At 36.9% G+C, this 21463-nt stretch overlaps 1 protein-coding gene across 8 annotated transcripts in view; it reads right to left on the minus strand.

Moving 5' to 3' along the window:
• The window catches only part of RUFY2 (RUN and FYVE domain containing 2), a 44391-nt gene extending 23940 nt beyond the window's left edge, over positions 1-20451 (minus strand). The window contains exons 1-7 of one of the 8 annotated variants that reach the window (XR_005654775.1): positions 19811-20155; positions 18173-18346; positions 15305-15422; positions 4782-4883; positions 3388-3511; positions 3136-3197; positions 2027-2092 (exon numbers count right to left, since the gene is read on the minus strand). Coding sequence is in view for 7 of the 8 variants with exons in the window: in XM_039871954.1 (XP_039727888.1) it covers positions 2027-2092; positions 3136-3197; positions 3388-3511; positions 4782-4883; positions 15305-15422; positions 18173-18346; positions 19786-19918 (779 nt within the window). In the remaining variant the exon portion in view is untranslated. Of the gene's footprint in view, positions 1-2026; positions 2093-3135; positions 3198-3387; positions 3512-4781; positions 4884-15304; positions 15423-18172; positions 18347-19785; positions 20156-20242 lie in introns of those variants that run through there. The other 7 variants (XM_039871949.1, XM_039871948.1, XM_039871954.1 and 4 more) reach the window with 7 other exon arrangements.
• Between the last annotated feature and the right edge of the window lie 1012 nt (positions 20452-21463).

A 21463-nucleotide genomic window follows, 5' to 3' on the forward strand; every position in this document is an offset into this window, starting at 1 on the left:
ATAGCTTGCCAACCAATTAATGTTCTTCCTTACATCTGTAGCTGTGTAGGAATGACAAGACTGTATAAAACTGCCTGTTATGTTACAATCGGAGCTCAGCTTCTGGATAAGAATCCCCTGAGCCGGTGCGGGCATCAATAAGCGCTGCTTCCTGCTTATAGCCTCAGTGTCCCGTCTCTCCGTTTGAGAATGCTGTGACAATATCACATGAACACATTTGTTTAATTTTTGTATAAGTCAATCAAAACTAGACATTACTGTACATTTTATTGAGTCTGATTTTCAAGGCCTGCTTGATTTTATCTCAAACTTTCTGTAATGTAATATGCTGTATACATTACAGTAAAACTTATAATAGAACAAATTTTATACCAACCTCAGAAACAATTTTAAGCATTTTAGTTTTACTGGTGAAACAAGAAAAATGTTTTTCCATTTATGTTAAATCATTTAAGTATAATCATTCTTAGGTGAACAACTTGAGTTTTTCACAAACAGCACCAGGATATTCTGATGATGAGATACAACAAGTACAAAACTAAGAATCTAAGACCAAGGTTAAAGTCCTTGCTTTTCTTCTTTCTGTGTCATCTTGAAAGTTTTAAAACCTCTCTGAGCTTCGGTTTCTTTATCTATAAAATCAGACCATAATATGCACCCTACCTTTATGTGAGAATCAAGAAAATAATCAAAAAAGCACTTTTGAAAACCCTCTTCAAGTGAGGGATAATAGGTAAGTTCTATTTTTTTCTATATCTGTGTTCTATACTTTCAAAATATTCTAAATGTACAAGAACTATTTTCTAATTAGAAAAACAATGAAACATTTTTAATATATAAAATATACAAAAGGCACTAGTATTGCTGTGAGTCACACATCCATAATTTAAAAGAGAATGCTCTTTTGAAGTGAATAAAATAAACTCTAAGATAAATTGCTGAGTAAAAATGTAAAGTACAGAGTAGTGTAAAAAATGTACCTTAAGTGTAAAGAACTAGGGGAAGGTGAGAAATATAAGAAAATATATGCATGTTCTTGTCTATTTGCATCAAGTACCTTGGAGGCACACATCAGAACCTAGTGTATTAATTACTCCCCAAGAGAGAAACCAGATGGTTGGAGATCAGGGAAGAGGAAGACTTTTCATTTAATGTTCTTTTTGAAGTTCGAACCATGGGAATACATTACCTATTCCCAAAAATTGAATAAAAGTTTTAAATTAAATAAGCAATACAAGTTTGCACTTAGAAAATCTCAGAAATACAAATTACGAAATACACATATATACACATATTTTTCCCATGATATCTATTATTAAAATTTCATGACTTAGGGAAAAAAAACACTGATACAAGATCTTTCCTACCTCTCCCAACTTAAAGAAAGCCAATTGCAGCTTATTAGTTTCTTATTCTACAGGGGGAAAATGTTTAATTGTATTTTGTGACTGTAAAACATGTTTATTGAGTGAAATTCAGAAAATACAGAAGCGTTTAAATAAAAATTATTCCTAATCCTATTATCCAGAATAATTTTGCTAATTATTCATTTTAATTAAGAACAGTCCATTTCTAACTATGTACAAATATTACTCACTATACCTGTGTTATATAGTATGGTGGCCATAAGCTACATGTGGCTACTAATAATCACTTACAAGGTGACTAGTCTAAATTGAAATGTGATGTAAGTGTAAAATACACATTGGATTTTGAAGATTGTACCAAAAAATTAATATATCTCATTAATATATAAACTTCTACTCTAGCCTTTTCTCTCAAGGGTACAGGGATAAGTTTGAAATTCTATTTTTAAATTCTCCCAAGATTCTATTTAAAAATCTGACTCATTTTCTACTAAAAATGAATTATCTCCAATAATTCTCTATATTCTTAGTTTCCACTCTAATCCCTCAACCCTTTCTCAAATATGCATAAAAGGAATAGGGTTAAGCTGACATGAAGGAGGTAACTCTAAGACAACAATCGAAAATCTACTAAGTATCCAAGTATCTATAATACTTACTTCAGTTGTCTATTTAATTCTTCAACATAATTCTTCTGGTCTAATATGGCAGTAATTTGAACATTCCTAGAAGGGGGGAAAAGGAGTTTTGTGTTAGTTGGAAATGTATTTATTGGGTGCCAAAAATAATGTCTAAATCATCTAAAACTGCTGTAAAACCATAATGGTAAAACAACATTGCCTGGCCTTTAAAATAAAATTAAAGAATACAATCATATAGCAGTAAGCTGCCTACTAAATAACTATAAGCTTTCTTAAATAAATTACTTATTAATACTAGACTTAATAGTACCATTAGTATATTTAAACTTTTATAAGTATGATTTTTAAAAAACATATTTGACATATAACACTGCAAACTTAAAGCATATAACATGTTAATTTGATATTTATATATTATGATGTGATTGCTATTACAGCAATAATTAGCACCTCCATCACATAATTATCCTTTCTTTTTAGTAGTAGGAATAAGTATATTTTAAACATAATTAAATCTTGAAATAAACCAGCATATATAATCTGGTAAATAATAAGTTTTCATCCCTTTTATGGCAAAACACAGCTAACTAGGTGGGTGAAAAGGGGAAAGGGATTAAGAAATACAAATAGGTAGTTACAAAATAGTCATGGGGATGTAAAGTATAGCATAAAGAATACAGTCAATAATATTCTAATAACTATGTATGGTGACAGATGGGTTCTAGATTTATTGAAATGATTGCTTCTTAAGTTATATAAATGTCTAAGCGCCATGTTGTACACCTGAAACTAATATAATATTGTATGCCAACTGGAACTGAAAAATTTTTAAATTATTTAAAAAATAAATTAATTTTTAAAAAAAGAAGGAAAAAAACACAGCTAACTATTAAAATGGATCTCAGTAACTACAGGTATGACTGAAGCCGTACTTCATCTGAAACCCTCTTTCTAAGTGGTTTTTGCTTTGTAAAGCTTGTAAATGGAAGTGAAAACTAAACAAAGCAGGAATTACACACAAATAAAGGAAATAAAAACCACATTGTTAATAGATGGACCTCATAATGATTTGTAAAGAGCTGTATAAAACAAATACAACCTGTGAAATAACTTATGAAAAATCATACCTTTCTTTATTTCCAATATCTTCTTCATTCTTTAAATACATGGAAAAATCAATCACTCCGACCTGAATTAAATAAAGTTATTTTTATTTAAAGGGGAGAAATATCATAAGTATCTTTAATACGCAACCGAATTTCATTAATTTTTCTTTACTGTATAACAGTACTTTTTACAACTTAGAGTAATACTTGCATCAAAGAGGAACAGTGCAAACTGAAAGCACTCTGTATTTGGTACTAGTAACTTTCACTTACCTGTGAGTCTAAATCCTCTCCCTTTACACACAGATTAGCATCTATCACATTTAGGCCAACCAACAGCCCAACAATTACTGCTCCTTCTTCTTCCATCATCAGTGCATGATACTCATAGAATTCACTGTAAAAATTAAAATAATAACCTTAAGTCATAAATTTCAAAAACTGAAATTTAAAATCTCACCACCTTATCACAAACACAGAACCAATATAAATCAGGTATCTTCAAATTAGCCTTTCTATATGTGAATAGCTTAAAAATTTTGAAATTTAAATGTTTACACAGAAAACATAAAAGACAGAGACTAAAAGAGATAAAAGAAAAGGAATTTTGAATGAGAGAAAAGAGATGCAAAGAGAGATCCAAAGAAAAAGAGGCATCACTGAGGCCAGAATGTTTGTGACTCTCAGAGACATAGTAACTTTGCTGCTCTGATTATAATACTTATTAGAGCTGAATTTTCAATTCTAGGATTTATTAAGACCCTTGGGATACAGACTAAGGTGAGTAAATGAACATATGAAACATTTCAAAACCCATGTTCAAGTCAGTGCATTTGATATGTGTATTGCAAGTGTTCTTAGTAGAAAATCATCAATAAAAGACACGTGTATCTATAGTCTAAAAAATGTTCAAATAAGAGACTTGTGAAAGAGACTGAATAGTTTAAAAACTAATACTTGACAGTTTAAAGAACTAGTTAGCAATGTCTCATGACTTCCTCAGGAAGTCCCATGTATATTACTTAATCATTTTAATTAGCCTTCAGAATATTATTGAGAAATTACAGGAGCTTAAACTATAGTCATTCTCATTTGACAAATGAGACTAGAGTCAAAAGTAAACCAAAAACCACCAAATTCTCCAGAACATAAGAAAAGTACTCTAATAAAAGAACAAGAGTGGATGGAGGGACTACCATGGCCACCCTCCCTTTAAGAAATGATTACCTTGCTTTGAAAGTCTGCCTTAACCATCTGGTATTTGATTTAAACTGATGGTTTAAAAAGTGCCCACAACACAGTTGAAGCAGTAGTTTGTGAATGTTCAAGATCTCAAAAGACACCTCTTGAATTAAAGCCCCAAATTCCACTACAAATTTTTATTCAGAATTAACTGTAATTTAGAAAAAAATGTATGTTAGGCTTAACAAAAATGAAACTAACTTAGAAATATAACATAAATTTCCCCCTTATCAGGTGATAAAAAGCTTATGGTTCTCATTTTTTAGGCTAGTTCCTGATCCATGTTATGTTCCCATCACTGTTCTCACTCATTTGTTCCTCCTTTTATTTTATAAATCCTTTTGTACTACAACTTCAATCCTTTTTGGAGGACAGGCTATAAATAAAATGAAAAATGAAAATGAACATGATCTAATGGTACTAACCTCAAGAGATCCCTTTGAATAATTAAGCAACGAAGGTAATCAGCCATCTTTTTTTGCATGAGGGCTAAGCGAAGCCATGCTCTTGCACGACCCAGGGGGGTCCTAAAAAGCAAAACCAATTGGTAAGAAAATAGCCTCAACCCCAAGATTATAGACTATATATTCTATCTCTGTTGAGGTACACATTAATGAAGAAAAAAGGCAATTTATCATGGTTTTCTCTTTGTTTCTACAGTTTTAAACCAGTTCTTTTGAGCATGCAAACCAATCTTTGGGAGTTATTTAAGTCTCTAAGGTAAATCTGGACCTGTAGGACATGCAGGTACCATTTTATGACTTAGAAGAAATGACTCTAAATAGTGACAATATTTCTACAAAGAGTATTATGTCAGAATGTGCTTAGCCTTCCAAAATCAATATGCAGAGATTCAAGATGCATAGAAGGTAAAGGCCATCTAGCGACCACACCAAAATTATAACAAAACTACAGAGCAATCAATATGCGGAGTTACCAGAGGTCTGGCTGAACAGAAGTCCTGTAACTAGGTCACCTTAAATAACAAACAGGTCACCTCAAAACCGTAGGTGGGGTGGAGATGCAGAACAGCCTAGTCCCACAACTGCGAGTGGCAATCAGGAGGGTATCTTGGCTGAGAGCCCCCTCCTCAACCTGAGGAGCAAGGGGTCCAGGAGCATACTGGGCTCCCCAGCTCAGGGTTTCAGTGCCAGGAAGAGAAGTCCCCACAACCTCTGGCTGTGAAAACCAGTTGAGATGGCGGCTGAGTGAGATGGAGGGCTGCGGGAAGCGGAAACCTTCCTCTTAAAGGGTCTACGCCCAGCCTTATTCTCTGACAGACTCGCTTACTCTGAGCTCCAGCATTGGGGCAGTTGATCAAGGGGTGCCACGGACATATGAGGAGGTGCTGAGCTGTCAGGTTTCAGGGCAAAGACTGGAGGGGCGCTTTGCTCCAGGACACAGGTGCAGGCAGAAGCCATTATTTCTTTGTTAAGCCCTCCTCCCTCTCAGCCTGCAAACGCAGGTGCCGACAACCTGGATAACACAGGTGGCTCCGCTCAGGAGATTCCCTGAGACCCTGCCTCTCCCAACTTGTGGACCCACCCCAGCCACTTCGAGTGATTTTATTCCATACAAACAGGCTGTCTTGGCTCCTGCTGCAACTTTCATAAAATCTCTCAAAGGCTCACAAAACCCACAGAAACAGCATCTGGCCTCAGCATGCCCTATACATCTTGCTGAGTAGCCCCAAACCCTGCACTAGTGCAGCCAGCCTTGGTTTTAGACTTGACTCTTTGAGGCATCAATAAGACTGGCATGGGTGTTAGCCATATGTGGATTACTTGGTGACTCTTACCAGGTGGCCCTGGAGCGCACAGGCTGTGACTGAACTTGGTCTCCAGCTGGACACCTCTCAGGTCTATGCCAAGGGGCCCCTCAGGACACCTACTACATAAAGTCACTCTACTAAGACTGGGAGACTTAGGAACCCTACCTAATACATAGAAACAAACAGAGAGGCAGTCAAAATGAGAAGACAAAAAAAAAAAAAAAAACATGTCCCACTTGAAACAAGAGAACAAAGCTTCAGAAAAAGAATTCACCAAAATGGAGATAAGCAACATATTAGATGCAGAGTTCAAAACACTAGTTATAAGGATGCTCAAGGAACTTAGGAGAAGAGTAGATGAACTCAGTGAGAACTTTAACAAAGATAAAATATATAAAAATGAAGATGAAAATTATAAAAGGGAACTAGTCAGAAATGAAAAATACAATATCTGAGATGAAGAGTATATCAGAGGGAATCAACAGAGTGGAGGAAGCAGAAGATCAAATCACCAATACAGAGGATGGGGAAGCCGAGGTCAACCAATCAGAACAGCAACAAGAAAAATAAAATCCAAAATAATGAAGATAATATAAGGAGTCTATGGGATAACATCAAATGTAACATTTGCATCATAGAGGTACCAGAAGGAGAAGAAGAGCAAGAAGTTGAAAATCTATTTGACGAAATAATGATGGAAAACTTCCCCAACCTGGTGAAGGAAAGAGACATACAACCGCAAGAAGCTCAGAGTCCCAAAAAAGATGAACCCAAAGAGGCTCACACCAAGACACATCATAATTAAAATGCCAAAGGTTAAATACAAAGAGAGAGTCTTGAAAGCAGCAAAAGAAAAGCAGAGAAAAGTTATCTACAAGGGAGCACCAATAAGACTGGCAGCTGATTTCTCAAAAGAAACTTTGCAGGACAGAAGGGCTTGGAGCAAATATTCAAAGTGATGAAAACCCAGGATCTACAACCAAGAATACTTTATCCAGGACAGCCATCATTCAGAGTCGAAGGACAGATAAAGAGCTACCCAGACTAAAATAAGCTAAAGGAATTTGTCAACACCAAGCCAGTATTAGAGGAAATTTTGGAGGAACTCCTTTAAGAAGAAAAATTATGGCTAATGTGAAAAACATGGCGGAATGACAGACGTCTTCAGATCTCTCTCCTTGAAACAATAAGGTGAACATCTAAAATTGAACACGAGCAAGTCTGAGCGTGGGATTTGTGCATAAAAGCTACCACAGATCAGAACCCCAGGTGTCAGGTGGTGGACTGGAAGAAATAAAGAAGTTGCCTTTCACGCCCGCAGCTCCCTGTAGGAGGAGGGGGAAAGGAGAAAGAGCGGCGAGTTCCCTGAACAGCCCTGCCTGGGAAAGCTGTGAGCTTCCCACGGCCAGCCAGAGGCAGGGCCCAGTCATTAGGGCAGAAGGCAGAGAAGTGGGATGGCAGAAAAACAACAGTTGATTTTTACTGGCCACAGTTGCGAAACAGAGGCTGAGGTGCAGCCACCATCCCCCAACCCAGAGGGCCCCTTCCCGCATACTGCAGAGGCAGAACACCGCAGAGCCCTAGGGGGAATCTGAACAAATGCTGCAGAGACCGAAGCTACCTCTTGCAGGAGGGCTGTGGTTCAGCCTTGGATTTTCAGCCGTGGCTGGTAAAAATCAGCTGCTGTTTCTCTGTGGTCCCATCCTGCTTCTCTGCTTTCTGCTGCTGGCAGGCTGTGGGGAGCTCACAGCTTTCCCAGGAAGGGCTGTACCTTCTCCCTTTCCCCTCCTGCAAGAGGTAGCTTCGGTCTCTGCAGCATTTGTTCAGATTCCCCCTAGGGCTCTGCGGTGTTCTGCCTCTGCAGTATGCAGGACATAGATTCAACCAAATGGAGGAAAGGATCAGAGATATCAAAGACATAAATCTAGAAATAAATCAGAAGGAAGAAGAGAGAAACTGAAGAATGAAAAATAATGAAAGAGAAATACAAAAACTAGCTGATACCATCAGGAGAGGAAATGTGAGAATAATAGGCATTATCGAAGGCAAGGAAAAGGAGCAGAGATTAGAAAGCATTTTCAGACAAATTGTGGACAAGAATTTCCCAAATCTAAGGAATGAGCTGGAACTTGGAATTCAAGAAGTCAACAGAACACCCAATTATCTCAACCTAAAAAGGCCTTCTCCAAGACCCATTGTATTAAAGTTATCAAAAATCAACGACAAAGATAGAATCCTCAGAGCAGCCAGGGAGAAGATAATGGTAAGCGAAAGGAACTACCAGCCTAGAATAATGCATCCAGCTAAGTTCTCCTTTAGGTATGAAGGATAAATTAACACCTTTCCAGACATACAAAATTGAGTGAATTCTCCACTATGAGGCCTGCACTTCAGGACATACTAAAAGGGGTCACCTCACCTAAAACAAAATGACAAAAAAAAAACATAATTAGGAGTAAAGTGACTATCAGGCAAACAGAAGCAGAGGAGTGTACTCCTTAATAAGAACAGGGCGTTATAAGCTTCAATAATAAGAGAATTGCTATAGCAAAGGTAGTAATAAATGTTCAGCATACATAGGGACAAATTGAGACAACAATGACTGAAAAGTGGAAGATTCAAAGATTTAAATTCGCAAAGGGGAATGGAAATAAGGCACACAGAAAAAAATGGACGACTGTATAACAATTCTTTTCATATTCATAATGGTAACCACATAACAAATATTCAGAAATGAAGTATATAACAAAACAAGAAGGACCAGAGGGAAAATCCACAAAACCCAATCAAAATAAAGAAAACAGAAACACAAGTATAAGGAACCAATGGAAACACCGAGCTACCAGAAAGCAAAAGATAAAATAGCTATAAGAAAACCTCATATTTCAATAATCACCCTAAATGTAAATGGACTGAACTCACCAATAAAAAAGCACAGAGTTGTGGACTGGATCAAAAAACAAAACCCAACCATATGCTGTCTCCAGGAGACACATCTCAACTCCAAAGACAAATATAGACTCAAAGTTAAAGGGTGGAAAATGATATTTCAAGCAAATGGCATGCAGAGAAAAGTGAGAGTAGCGGTACTAATATCGGACAAACTAGACTTCAAAATAAAAAAGGTAAAGAAATATACTGAGGGACACTTCATAATGATAAAGGGAATCATGCACCAAGAAGACATAACACTTATTAATATCCATGCTCTCAATCAGGGAGCCCCAAAATAAGTAAAGCAATTACTAACAGAACTGAAGGGAGAAACAGACCAAAACACTATTGTAGTAGGAGACCTAAATATCCCACTGTTGGATATGGACAGACCATCCAAACAGAAAATCAATAAGGAAATAACATCCTTAAATGACACATTAGACCAACAGGACATAACTGACATTTACAGAGCCTTCCATCTCAAAACAGCTGCATATACATTCTTCTCTAGTGCACATGGAACATTCTCAAGAATCAACCACATACTGGGACACAGAAATAGCCTCAACAAATATAAGAGGGTTGAAATCATACCAACCACATTCTCTGATCATAATGCTTTGAAACTAGAGATCAATTACAAAAAGAAAGCAAGAAGAACCACAAATACACGGAGATAAACAAATGATAATGATAGTACAACATATCCAAACTTTTGGGACACAGCAAAAGCCGTCATAAGAGGAAAGTTGATATCATTACAGGCCTATCTCCAAATACAAGAACAAGTCCCAATGAACAACCTAATGCTTCATCTTAAAAAACTAAAAAAGGAAGAACAGATGAAGTCTAAAGTCAGCAAAAAGAAAGAAATAATCAAAATCAGAGCAGAAATAAATGAAATTGAAAACAAACAAAAAAATAGAAAAAATAAATGCAACAAAGAGCTAGATCTTTGAGAAGGTTAATAAAATTGATAAAGCTTTGGCTAGACTCACTAAAGAAAAAAGAGAAAGGATACAAATAAAATCAGGGATGAAAGAGAGGAAATTACGACTGACTGCAGAAATACAAAGGATCATACAAGAATACTATGAAAAAGTATATAACACCAAATTTAATAACCTAGAAGAAATGGACCAGTACTCAGAAACATACAATCTTTCTAGGCTGAATCAAGAAAAACTGGAAAATCTAAATAGACCGAACAGCAGTATGGAAATTGAAACAATCATCAAAAATCTACCAAAAAGTAAAAGTGCAGGACCAGATGGCTTCACCAGTGAATTCTACCAAACATTCAAAGAAGATTTAATACCTATTCTCAAACTCTTCCAAACAATCGAAGAGGAAGCAATACTTCCCAACTCATTTTATGAGGCCAATATTAACTTGATACCAAAACCTGGTAACACAAAAGAAGAAAACTACAGACCAATATCTCTCATGAACACAGATACAAAAATCCTAAATCAGATACTAGAAAAACGAATACAGCAACATATTAAAAAGATTATACACCACGATCGAGTGGGTTTCATCCCAGTGGCACAGGGATGGTTCAACATATGCAAATCAATTAATGTGATATATTACATAAACAAATTAAAAAATAAGAATCATATGACCATATCAATAGATGCAGAAAAAGCCTTTGACAAGATACAGCATCCATTTATGATCAAAACACTTAACAGAATTGGTATAAAAGAAAAGTACCTTAACATAATAAAGGCCATATATGACAAACCCTCAGCCAACATTATACTTAATGGTGAAAAACTAAAAAGCTTCCCTCTAAGATCAGGAACAAGGCAAGGCTGTCCACTATCGCCACTGTTATTCAATATAACATTGGAGGTCCTAGCGAGTGCAATCAGGCAAGAGAAAGATAAAAAGAGCATCCAAATAGGAAATGAAGAAGTCAAACTGTCACTATTTGCAGATGACATGATTCTCTACACAGAAGACCCTAAAGACTCCACAAGAACACTACTAGAAACAATAAGCAAATACTGTAAAGTCTCTGGATACAAAATCAATGTTCAAAAATCCAAAGCATTCCTAGACTCTAATAATGAAGTGCCAGAAAAAGAAGTGGAAAATATAATTCCTTTTGCCATTGCAACAAAAATAAAATACCTAGGAATAAATTTAACAAAACATGTGAAAGATCTATATATAATGAATCTACAAGACCATATTAAAAGAAATTGAAAAAGATACAAAGAAATGAAAGAGATTCCGTGTTCTTGAATTGGAAGAATCAATATAGTTCATTAAAATGACCATACTACCTAAAGCATTATATAAATTTAATGCAATCCCCATTAAAATCTCATCAGCATTTTTTAAAGAAATGAAACAAAATTCATCAGATTTGTATGGAAGCACAAAAGACTCCAAATGGCCAAAGCCAACCTGAGAAAAAAGAACGAGGCTGGAGGCATCACTCTGCCCGACTTCAAATTACACTACAAGGTGACAGTAATTAAAATGGCATGGTACTGGCAGAAAAAAAGACACACTGACCAGTGGAACAGAATCGAGAGTCCAGAAGTAAACCCATATTTATATGGGCAAATAATTTTTGACAAAAAAGTCAAAAACATACAGTGGAGAAAAGAAAGCCTCTTCAATAAATGGTGCTGGGAAAATTGGAAAGCCACCTGCAAAAGAATGAAATTAGACTGTTGTCTATCACCACACACCAAAATTAACTCAAAATGGATTAAGGACCTGAAAATAAGACCTGAAACAATAAAATACATAGCAGAAAACACAGGAACTAAACTCAAGGACCTTGGGCTTAAAGAGGATTTTATGACTTTGACCTCAAAGGCAAGGGAAGTAAGAGCAAAAATAAATGAATGAGACTACATCAAACTAAAAAGCTTCTGCTCAGCAAAAGAAACTGTCGGCAAGGTAAAGAGTCAACTATCAGAATGGGAAAATATATTTGCAAGCAACACCTCCGATAAGGGCCTAATATCCAAAATATACAAAAAAACTCATACGACTCAATAAGAACAAAAAAACAAAAGATCCAATCAAAAAATGGGCAGAGGATCTGAACAGACTCTTCTCCCTAGAGGACATACAAATAGCCAACAAATATATGAAAAGATGCTCAACATCGCTAGCTGTTAGGGAAATGCAAATCAAAACCACAATGAGATACCATCTTGCACCTGTCGGAATAGCTGTAATCAACAGGACAAGTGATAACAAATGCTGGAGAAGAGGCAGAGAAAAAGGAACCCCCATATACTGCTGGTGGGACTGTAAATTGGTATAGCCACTATGGAAAACACTATGGAGGTTCCTCAAAAAACTAAGAATTGTTCTACTATATGATCCAGCAATCTCTCTACTGGGTATTTACTCAAAGACTTGCAAACCCATATCCAAAAAGATATTTGCACACCTATGTTCACAGCAGCATTATTCACAGTGGCCAGGACATGGAAGCAACCGAAGTGTCCTACGATAGATGACTGGCTAAAGAAGCTGTGGTACATATATACAATGGAATATTACTCAGTCATAAGAAGAGATGAAAAGCTGCCATTTGCGACAACATGGATGGACCCTGAGATAATCATGCTAAGCGAAATAAGTCAGACAGAAAAAGCTGAAAATTACATGATATCACTTATATGTGGGATATAAACCTAAAAGCAACAAATGAACAGGACAAACAAACAGAGACTCAGGGACATGGACAATGGATTAGTGGTTACCAGAGACAGGTGGTGGGTGGGGAACACAGAAGATGGGTTAAGGGGGTCAATAATAGGGGGAGGAGGGGGAGGGTGAAGTGGGTGAAGGGGATCAAATATATGGTAGCTGAAGGAAACTGGACTTCATGTGGTAAACACATAATAGAATATACAGATGTCAAATGATAATGTACACTTGAAAATTATATAATTGTATTGACCAATGTTACCCCAATAAACTTAATTTAAATAAAAAGAAAAATTATGTAGCAAAAATATCAATAAAGAATGGCAGTCACTACATATTTGTTAACAAGTACTTCAAATGAAAAAGAATTAAATGCTCCAGTCAATAGAGAGGGTGGTTGAATGGATAAGAAAACAAGACTCTTACATATGCTGCCTACAAGAGACTCACTTCAGATTAAAAGGCACACACAGACTAAAAGTGAGGGGATGGGAAAAAATATTTCATGATGGGCTTGGATGGTAGTGTGCTGAATGGAGTAAGTGAGATAGAGGAAGACAAAGGCCATATGATTGCATGTATACGTGAAATCTAAAGAACCAAATAAACAAACAAACCAACAAAAATAGTCATAGATACAGAAAACATTTTGAGGGTTACCAGATGGGAGAGGAGTTGAGGGGGTCAGTGGTAAAGGGGAGGAGATTAAGAAGTACAAACTGGTAGTTACTAAAAGTCATGGAGACATAAAGTACAGCATAAGGAATATAGCCAATAATATTGTAATAACTATGTATAGTGTCAGAGGGGCACTAGATTTATTGGAGTGATCACTTTGTGAGTTATATAGATGTCTAATCACTATGTTGTACACCTGAAACTAATATAGTATTGTATGCCAACTAAAAAATAAAAAATTATTATAATAAAATCAATATGTAAAATGCATCAATAGAGCAGTATAATGCCTTCAAAAAATAACTGACATTCTATTTGAATGTAAAAAAATCATAACAAAGCTAAGAAAGTACCAAGTTGGTAATTAAACAGAGAGAAATCACCAGGGTACTTACTTTTTTCAAATGTTTCTTTTATCCAATTTTTCTTTTAAAATTAAATCGCGTACCTCTCTTACCCAAATTCTATCTTTTAGTAAAAACAAAAGCAAATTTTACAGAATACGTATTATTTTTTAAAGAGAAAAATATCACTTACACTATCATGTTCTCTTATACAGAGAACATTTTGGCAGGTAGTTGGGAGGAAACAATCTTCACTTCTAACAGCTAATGAATTTCTTATGGCTTAGCATTTTAAGAAATACCATTCTTCAGAAAACATTTTTTAACTTTTTTAGAGTCTGGCTTTTTAAAAGCAATATGAACATGTATATTCATATTAAAATGAAATCAAATCTTTCCTCTTTCTGAGAGCTGAAATTCCCTTTTTCTTGTCTTTGTTAAAAATCACTATACCTAATCTACCATTATAAGAAATATCAAGTGTAACATCACGTGCTATTTCATTCTAAAAACTGGGGTTGAATCCTGGCTCTGCCACTTATTAACTATATGCTCTCTGACCTCTATTTTCACATCTATATAATTAGTATAATAACCTCTACCCTATAAGACTGATTTAAGCACTAAATGAGATAATTCAAGTAAAATAATTATCTTATTACCCTGATACAGTGTTCAGTAAATAGTAGCCATTTACTTTTATAACTCGACTAAGTACAACTTGCAAACATCTGGATGTTGTAACAGCCAGAAAACGCTACCAACATATAAACCCTAAACTGTGGCTGTCTAAGAGAAAGCAAACTGATCATATGACAGAAAATGCTAAGCATAAAAAAAAAGTTATCTCATTCACAAGAATTAAACTAAATGGAGATCTTACATCTTAATCATATCCTGAAGAGCATAAGACCTTGGCCCTAACGACACTTTATATCCGCAAAAAAATTTTCAACACTGAGTTATTACCTAAAATATTCAGCAATATATTAGGATATTTCATATACATTTGTCTGGTGAAACAGGCAGGTGACACTATATGTCCCAGTTTTCAGATAAAGAAAAGTAATGTGCACAAGTCCCATGTTACATAAGTGGCTTATCTGAAAACTCAAATCTCCTGAGTTTTTTGCCTAGATTTAGCCTAAATCAGTCTCCAACAAATTGTTACTGACTGCCTACTACTGCAAACCAGCTTAACACTCAGGAAACAGAAATTCATAATTGATACCTCCTACCTTCAAAGGACTTGGAACTTCCTGCAGAATTGAAGTGATATAATAAAGGGAAAAATATAATAAGAATATTTTTAAAAGCAATTAATTCTTACTGAAGGGGCTAAGAAAAACTTCATAAAGGAAATGAAGTTTAAGATGAGCCATAAAGAGTGCACAAAATTTTATTAGCAGAAAATGGAAGAAGACTACTTAAGGCTGAGAGAAGATAATAAGCTATAGTGTGAGGTATTTTTAAGGAACAGCAAATACACTTCTGTGGTTAGAGATGAACAAGTAATAAGATTACTTACTTAAGACCAGGTAAATCCCGGACACTGGCTCCTATTTCCTCTGCTTCTGGGTATAACTTCTCCACCAATTCCAAAGGGCCCCAGATAGTTTTATTGTAACTCAAAAATGATTTTCTTACTAAAAAAAGGAAATACAATGCATATAACTTCAACATATAAAATTGTAGTAACTTCTGTTTTAATATTTAGTTTCAACATTTCTAATAACAATTATTCAGATACCTTTTCTTTTACAGCCATGTTGATCAAGAGCCTGTTTTCCTTATCAGAAATATGCACCTTGGCCATTCTCCCATATCAGAAATATGTAAGCAGGTAATTACAGTAAAAAACAACTGTGCTCATTCTTTACCAGTACCAGAATAAAAAGGCTGGTAGCCCTAGAAGGTTGATTTTTATCAATTTATTAAATTTATTATGAACCAAGGACAAATAAAAAGTTATTCTACTTTTAAACATGAAAAACTGTGGTTTTACTTTTCTTTTATTCTGAGATTTGAGTAATACAAAAACATGAAACCACTATCTGTTTCTTTCTTACCACCTACCAACTCTTCTGCAGATCCAGTGTGCCTATCATGCTCCACCCAAGGACAGTCATGTAGATGGCAATTTTTCCTTAGGGGAGAAAATCAATCAGCACAAAGTAGCGTTATAATGATTCATCAAGATAAGCCTATGACTGTTAGGACATGCCTCATGATATTTTGTGAAGTAAAGGAAAAAAAATTCAGAAAAGAGTTTAAAATTTAACTCTTCTGGCCATCCCTTTGGCAAATTCTATTTCAGCAGGATGGAGGAAAATAAAGACCTCTGTTACTGCTATTTTTAAAAAGGAAAATTTTCAAAAAGGTCGATAATATCAAGAGTAGCCAAAAATATGAGGAAATAAACACTCGCACTCACTGTTGTTAGATAAATCAGTGAAACTTTCATAGATGCCAGTTGCCTTTACCCTTTGACTCAATACTTCTACACCCAGGAATCCTAAATAAACCCTAGCACTTGTGCACAAAGATGTTCTTACAGCACAATTTTAATAGTAAAAAACTGGAAATGACCTAAGTGTACATTAAAAGGAGAGTAGTTAAAGTCACACTATACACATACTATGAAATATTATACAGCAATTAAAAGTGTGATTAAGACATCTATGTAAATGGAACGATCTCCAAACCATACCATTTTCATTTTTAAGAGGGAGAAAAAAAAGGAAATCACAGAAATCTACTTAGAATTAAAAAAAAAAAAAAAAACAAGAATGACAAAGATTTCCTTTAGAGAGGAGAAAGAAGGGAAACTATGTTTCGCTCTATGTGCTTCTATGTTGTTTGATTCATGTACAAACAGTATAATTTTCTATTATTTACATAATCTTAAAAAATTATCTTAAGGCTTTAATTAAAAAGTGGAATCTAAAAACAAAAACATAAACTCATAGATACAGAGAAGAGATTGTTGGTTGTCAGAGAGGGTACGAGTGGATGAAAGTGGTCAAAAGATACAAACTTCCCACTATAAATAAATCTTGGGGATGTAATGTACAGCATGCTATGAAAGAATTACCATAATTAGACCTTCAGTGTCTAAGTGTATATGATAATCTCATATAAGATGTGTATATGAATAACCACATCAATGAGAAGTTACTGCATTTTAATAGGAGACCCTTCTGAATATTTCCTGATGAGTTGCTCTTAGCTGCCATCCTGCTGCACATTTGCTGCTTCTAATCTTCTCTTCAATGTATACTAACATAACATGCAAGAGGAAAATATGTAAACTTTTAAATAAATAATACTATATTGTATTTGAAAGTTGCTAAGAGTAAATCTTAAAAGTTCTCATCTCAAGAAAAAAAATTGTAACTATGTGGTGATGCGTGTTAACTAGACTTGGGGTGATCATTTCACAATATATACAAATATCTAATCATTATGCTGTCTACCTGAAATTAACAATGTTATGTGTAAATTACATCTCAATATAAATATTTTAAAATAAAAAAAGAAATGAGTACATTAATAACATCACATAGAGTTTCTCAAATTTTGATGCCAAGGCTTCTCGGTTTGAAGTACAATTTTATTAAAATCATGTTTAGATAAATATCCTCTTTTGCCTTTTACATTTACCCCCACTTTCATGTGCCATAGTCAGAATTTCTAGGCCTCCGCAACCTACCCAGACTCCTAGTATAACAAGAAACCAAGTTTCTTTTGCTTTGTGATGGTTACCTTACAACTCTAATTCACATAGCCCTCTACACAGCTGCTGATCATAGATGTTATTTTTGTCAACTGTTATTAAGTAAAAAATAATTATACAACATATATTAAATACCTAAATATAATACAAACATTTTACACATAATAATTCAATATGCACATTGTAGAAGACTACAATATTCACCATTATCATCATTTTCAGGGAGTGCTCACATTTCTACAACTCAATCCAGAACACAATTTTTCTAGTTATGTTTCCACGCACTAAAGAGGTTTATATTTCAATAATCAACTACTTTAACGTATTTGTTCAACAGGGCTCAAACTAGTAATAAGAGTTCATATCAGAATCACCAAGCTTAACATTTTTAAAATAACTCTCTGTCTTAGAAAATGGAAACCAATTCAGAGTATGTTGAAAATTTTTTGATTAAATATACTTTTTACAAAACACTAAGCATTTTCTGAGACCACTCATTTGACAACATAAATCAGTAAGATATTTTCTCCCAAAACCAACCCATCATTTTAAAATGTAAAGTAACAGTAATTATGAACTCAAAAAATACCACATTTTCAAAGATGCTTAAGATAGAAGGAGAGGGGATTCTAAAGTTAATTTTTTTAAATCTCGTGATACCTTTAAGACCGTGTTTCAGACAATGCTCCATAACAACAAAGAACTGCTGCAAGGGGGGATAGTCAGAATCCAAAGTGCGGCCAAAGCTTAGGGCAGATTCAATGAGTCCTTTGATACTCAGTTTAGCCATGTTTAACAAGTTGGCTCTCTCTACAGCTGTGGGGTCTTTTGTAGCTGAAAGCACAAGAAAGGAGTCCAACATCATTTCCAAGACGTGACATTGAAACATATACAAACCCTTTCTTTCCCCTATAAAGCCAACAGCGGCTTGTTTCCCCTTGGTGGACAGTCTTCCTAACTAACCTACACCCCTAGTTAACTTCTCATTATGTCCCTCTCAGATATACCATATACCATGCCCCACTCCAGCCAAAGTTTATGAAAATATTCTCAAGATCTTGCGAATTAGCTAATCTCTAGTATTTATTTTACTTTTGTGGTACCTCTTCACGGAGAAGGAGGCTTTTTAAATGACTTTCTGTAAAGATAAGTTTAGAGTGACAGACAACATGTTTAAGGATCTCAAGCAAAAAAAATGGATAGCAGGAACCATCCAAGGATGAATCTCAAGGCAATTATGCTTAGAACAAACTGGCAATAAAAGGTAGTTAAAATTCTAAGATTCCAGTAATCACTAATAACAAACATGACGTAAATAAAAACACATTGACAAATAAGAGAAAACAAGAGAAGCTATTTAATTTTCACTCATTTTAACCCTCTTTCTGTTTTCATTGCAACTGTAGTTCTATATTACATGACTCTTTTATTTTCCCAGAGGAAATAAAAGCAGGTCTAGTTTCACATTAAAGTTGCCTGCCCTTCCACACAGCTGATTCAGTTGAATATCAAGTTAATAGGCACATTTTTAAAAAAACTTATTTTTGATATTTTCAATTCACAAAAATATTTTTTTCTTTCCCACTGATTTTATTCTCAGAAATTCAGATGCTGCCCCATACTCTTATCACTGTTGTGAGCGGAAGACTTTCATCAAACACAGATGACAAAATGAAGTGCTGAAAAATGAAGCACTCAGTAAACAGTTTCATAATCTAACAAATTTAAGACTCCAAGTGATCCAAGTGTCCATTTTTCCATCACTGAACAAAAGTCCAGGCTTCCCAAAGATCTAGTATTCTGATCTCAGATAGCTAAGCAAGAAGCCTGACAGTGAATCCTAAGCAACTTAAAATGCAGGGAGCCACACCTGCAGGAGGAAAATGGAAAATCTCCACATACATCATTTCTTCAAATCTTCACAGTTGTACAGCTCCCTCTTTTATGAGGGGCGAAACCACTTGGTGTTTCATAATCTATGGCAATTCCCAATTTTTTTCTTTTCTTTTTTTTTTTTTTTTAACAGTGCCCATCATCCGCAACGTATGATGAGACAACTAGACAAAGGGAGCCTTTACAGCAGCTCCGAGGCAGGTCCGTGCTGGACGCAAGCAGCTTCCTCGCAGAGGAGCGTTTACAAACCGGCCGCGCCCTGCCGGGCTCACGGATATGTTCTGCCGGGTCGCGGTCCCCAAACCGGGCCAACGGCCGAGAGCCCCTTCCCTGCCTCCCTTCCTCCCCACGACAGGGCTGTCCAAAGGGCTCGGGGCGACCCCAGGACTCTCGCGGAAGGCTCACCCGGGGTCCTGCGCGGCATCGCTGCCCGTCTCCCCGCTCGGCGTCGGGCACCCACGCCAAAACCTGAGACGCGTCTTCCCTCCGCCACCCCCAAACCAGAGAAGTCATCGCCCGTCCCCGCTGTTCCCGAGACCGGGGGTCAGCACCCCAGCCGGCCCTGTCCTCGCTCACTGGAGGCCGTGGGACCAAGAGCTCTCTGTCATTAGCCCCCAGAATAGGGGCGCCTGCGGGAGGAAACGAGGGGCGGCCGCGCGTTGCCATGGCGACCCTGGGCGACCCCGAGTTCGCGGCTGCCCCCGCCCAGGCCCGGGTTCCGGCCCTAGTTCCGACCCGGAGGCCTCGGTGTCCACCATCGCCAGCCCTCCTCTTCCGGCCGCGGCCTTCAGCCCAGGACGCCGAGTCCGGCGTCCGCTGTCTGCCCGTGCCCCTTACCCATGGCGGCGGCGCCGTCTCGGGCGGAGAGTCCCTGGGCCCCGCCAGCAGCTCCCCTCAGGCGCGCGGCGGCCGCCACGGCGTCTGCGACCAGGCCCGCCGCGGCCCACAGCGCTCCCCGCGGCGGGAGGACGCCCGGGCGGTCCCGCGGCGCCGCGACGGGGGCGGAGACCCGGAGCCTACTGCCCGCAGGGGAGAAACCGGCCTTGCTGAGCTTCCCGGAGTCCAGCCGGACCGGAAGAAGGAAAAGGAGCCTGAGGGAGGCCTCCGATGTGAGGAGCCGGAGGGCGGGACCCTGGTCGGACCACCCGCCTCTCACCCTCCGGGCTTCACCGCAGCGCTAAAGCTGCATTTCCAAGAGGATGCGAGCCACGAGCGAACGTTTACATCTGCAGGTCGGGCTGGGTTAACTACCACACCTGACCGCTCCCCTCTCCTCTTTACAAACTCATAGGGAATCAGAAGAATTTAGAAAACCTGAAGCAATTAACAGTAGGCAGTAACTACTGAAACTAGCCCAAATCATAGCGTTTAAACCAGTAGTATACTGGTTTATAAAAAGCAATAAAGAACGATCTCACTAATCAAGGGGAAGAGGTGTCCTACACAAAGCTAGCATTTTCTCATTTCAGGGAGATAAAAGCCTTCAAGGTCAGATGACATTAGGTTTAAGTTATATATCATTTTGGGAAAAATGAGCTATTACCTAGTTAGATGAGCAACTTTTAAGACAGTGGCTAAGCTAGAAATACACCGAGATATTTCAAGAAAATGGGGTGATATTTTTCTTTTCATCACTTTGGCCATTATAAAGTCCTATTATGTTTCTTCTTTTGGTATTTAATTTTCTCTATTGTGAGATGATCATATGTGAATAAAATGGATAAAACATATGCACAGTTTAAAGAATCATTATGCAATGAACACCAGAGTAAGCACCACCAGATCAAGTTAGCAAGGGGCAGCGCCAGCCATCCTCCCCGGAGAATGCCCCTAGCCACACTCACAATCCCCTTACAGGTAAATATTATTCTGATTTACACGAGAATCGTTTCCTTGATTTTCTGTATGTTACTGCTACTCAAATATGTGTTACTGCCACAAAAAATGTAGTTGGGCTTTGCCTGTTTATAAACTTTCCACACATGGAATAACACTACAAACTTAGTTACTTGTTTCCTTTGCTTTACATCATCCACGTGCATGAGTTTCCAGGTTGGG

This window comes from Pteropus medius, unplaced genomic scaffold (genome assembly GCF_902729225.1).
Source record: "Pteropus medius unplaced genomic scaffold, Ma_sr-lr_union100, whole genome shotgun sequence".
Lineage (NCBI taxonomy): Eukaryota > Metazoa > Chordata > Mammalia > Chiroptera > Pteropodidae > Pteropus > Pteropus medius.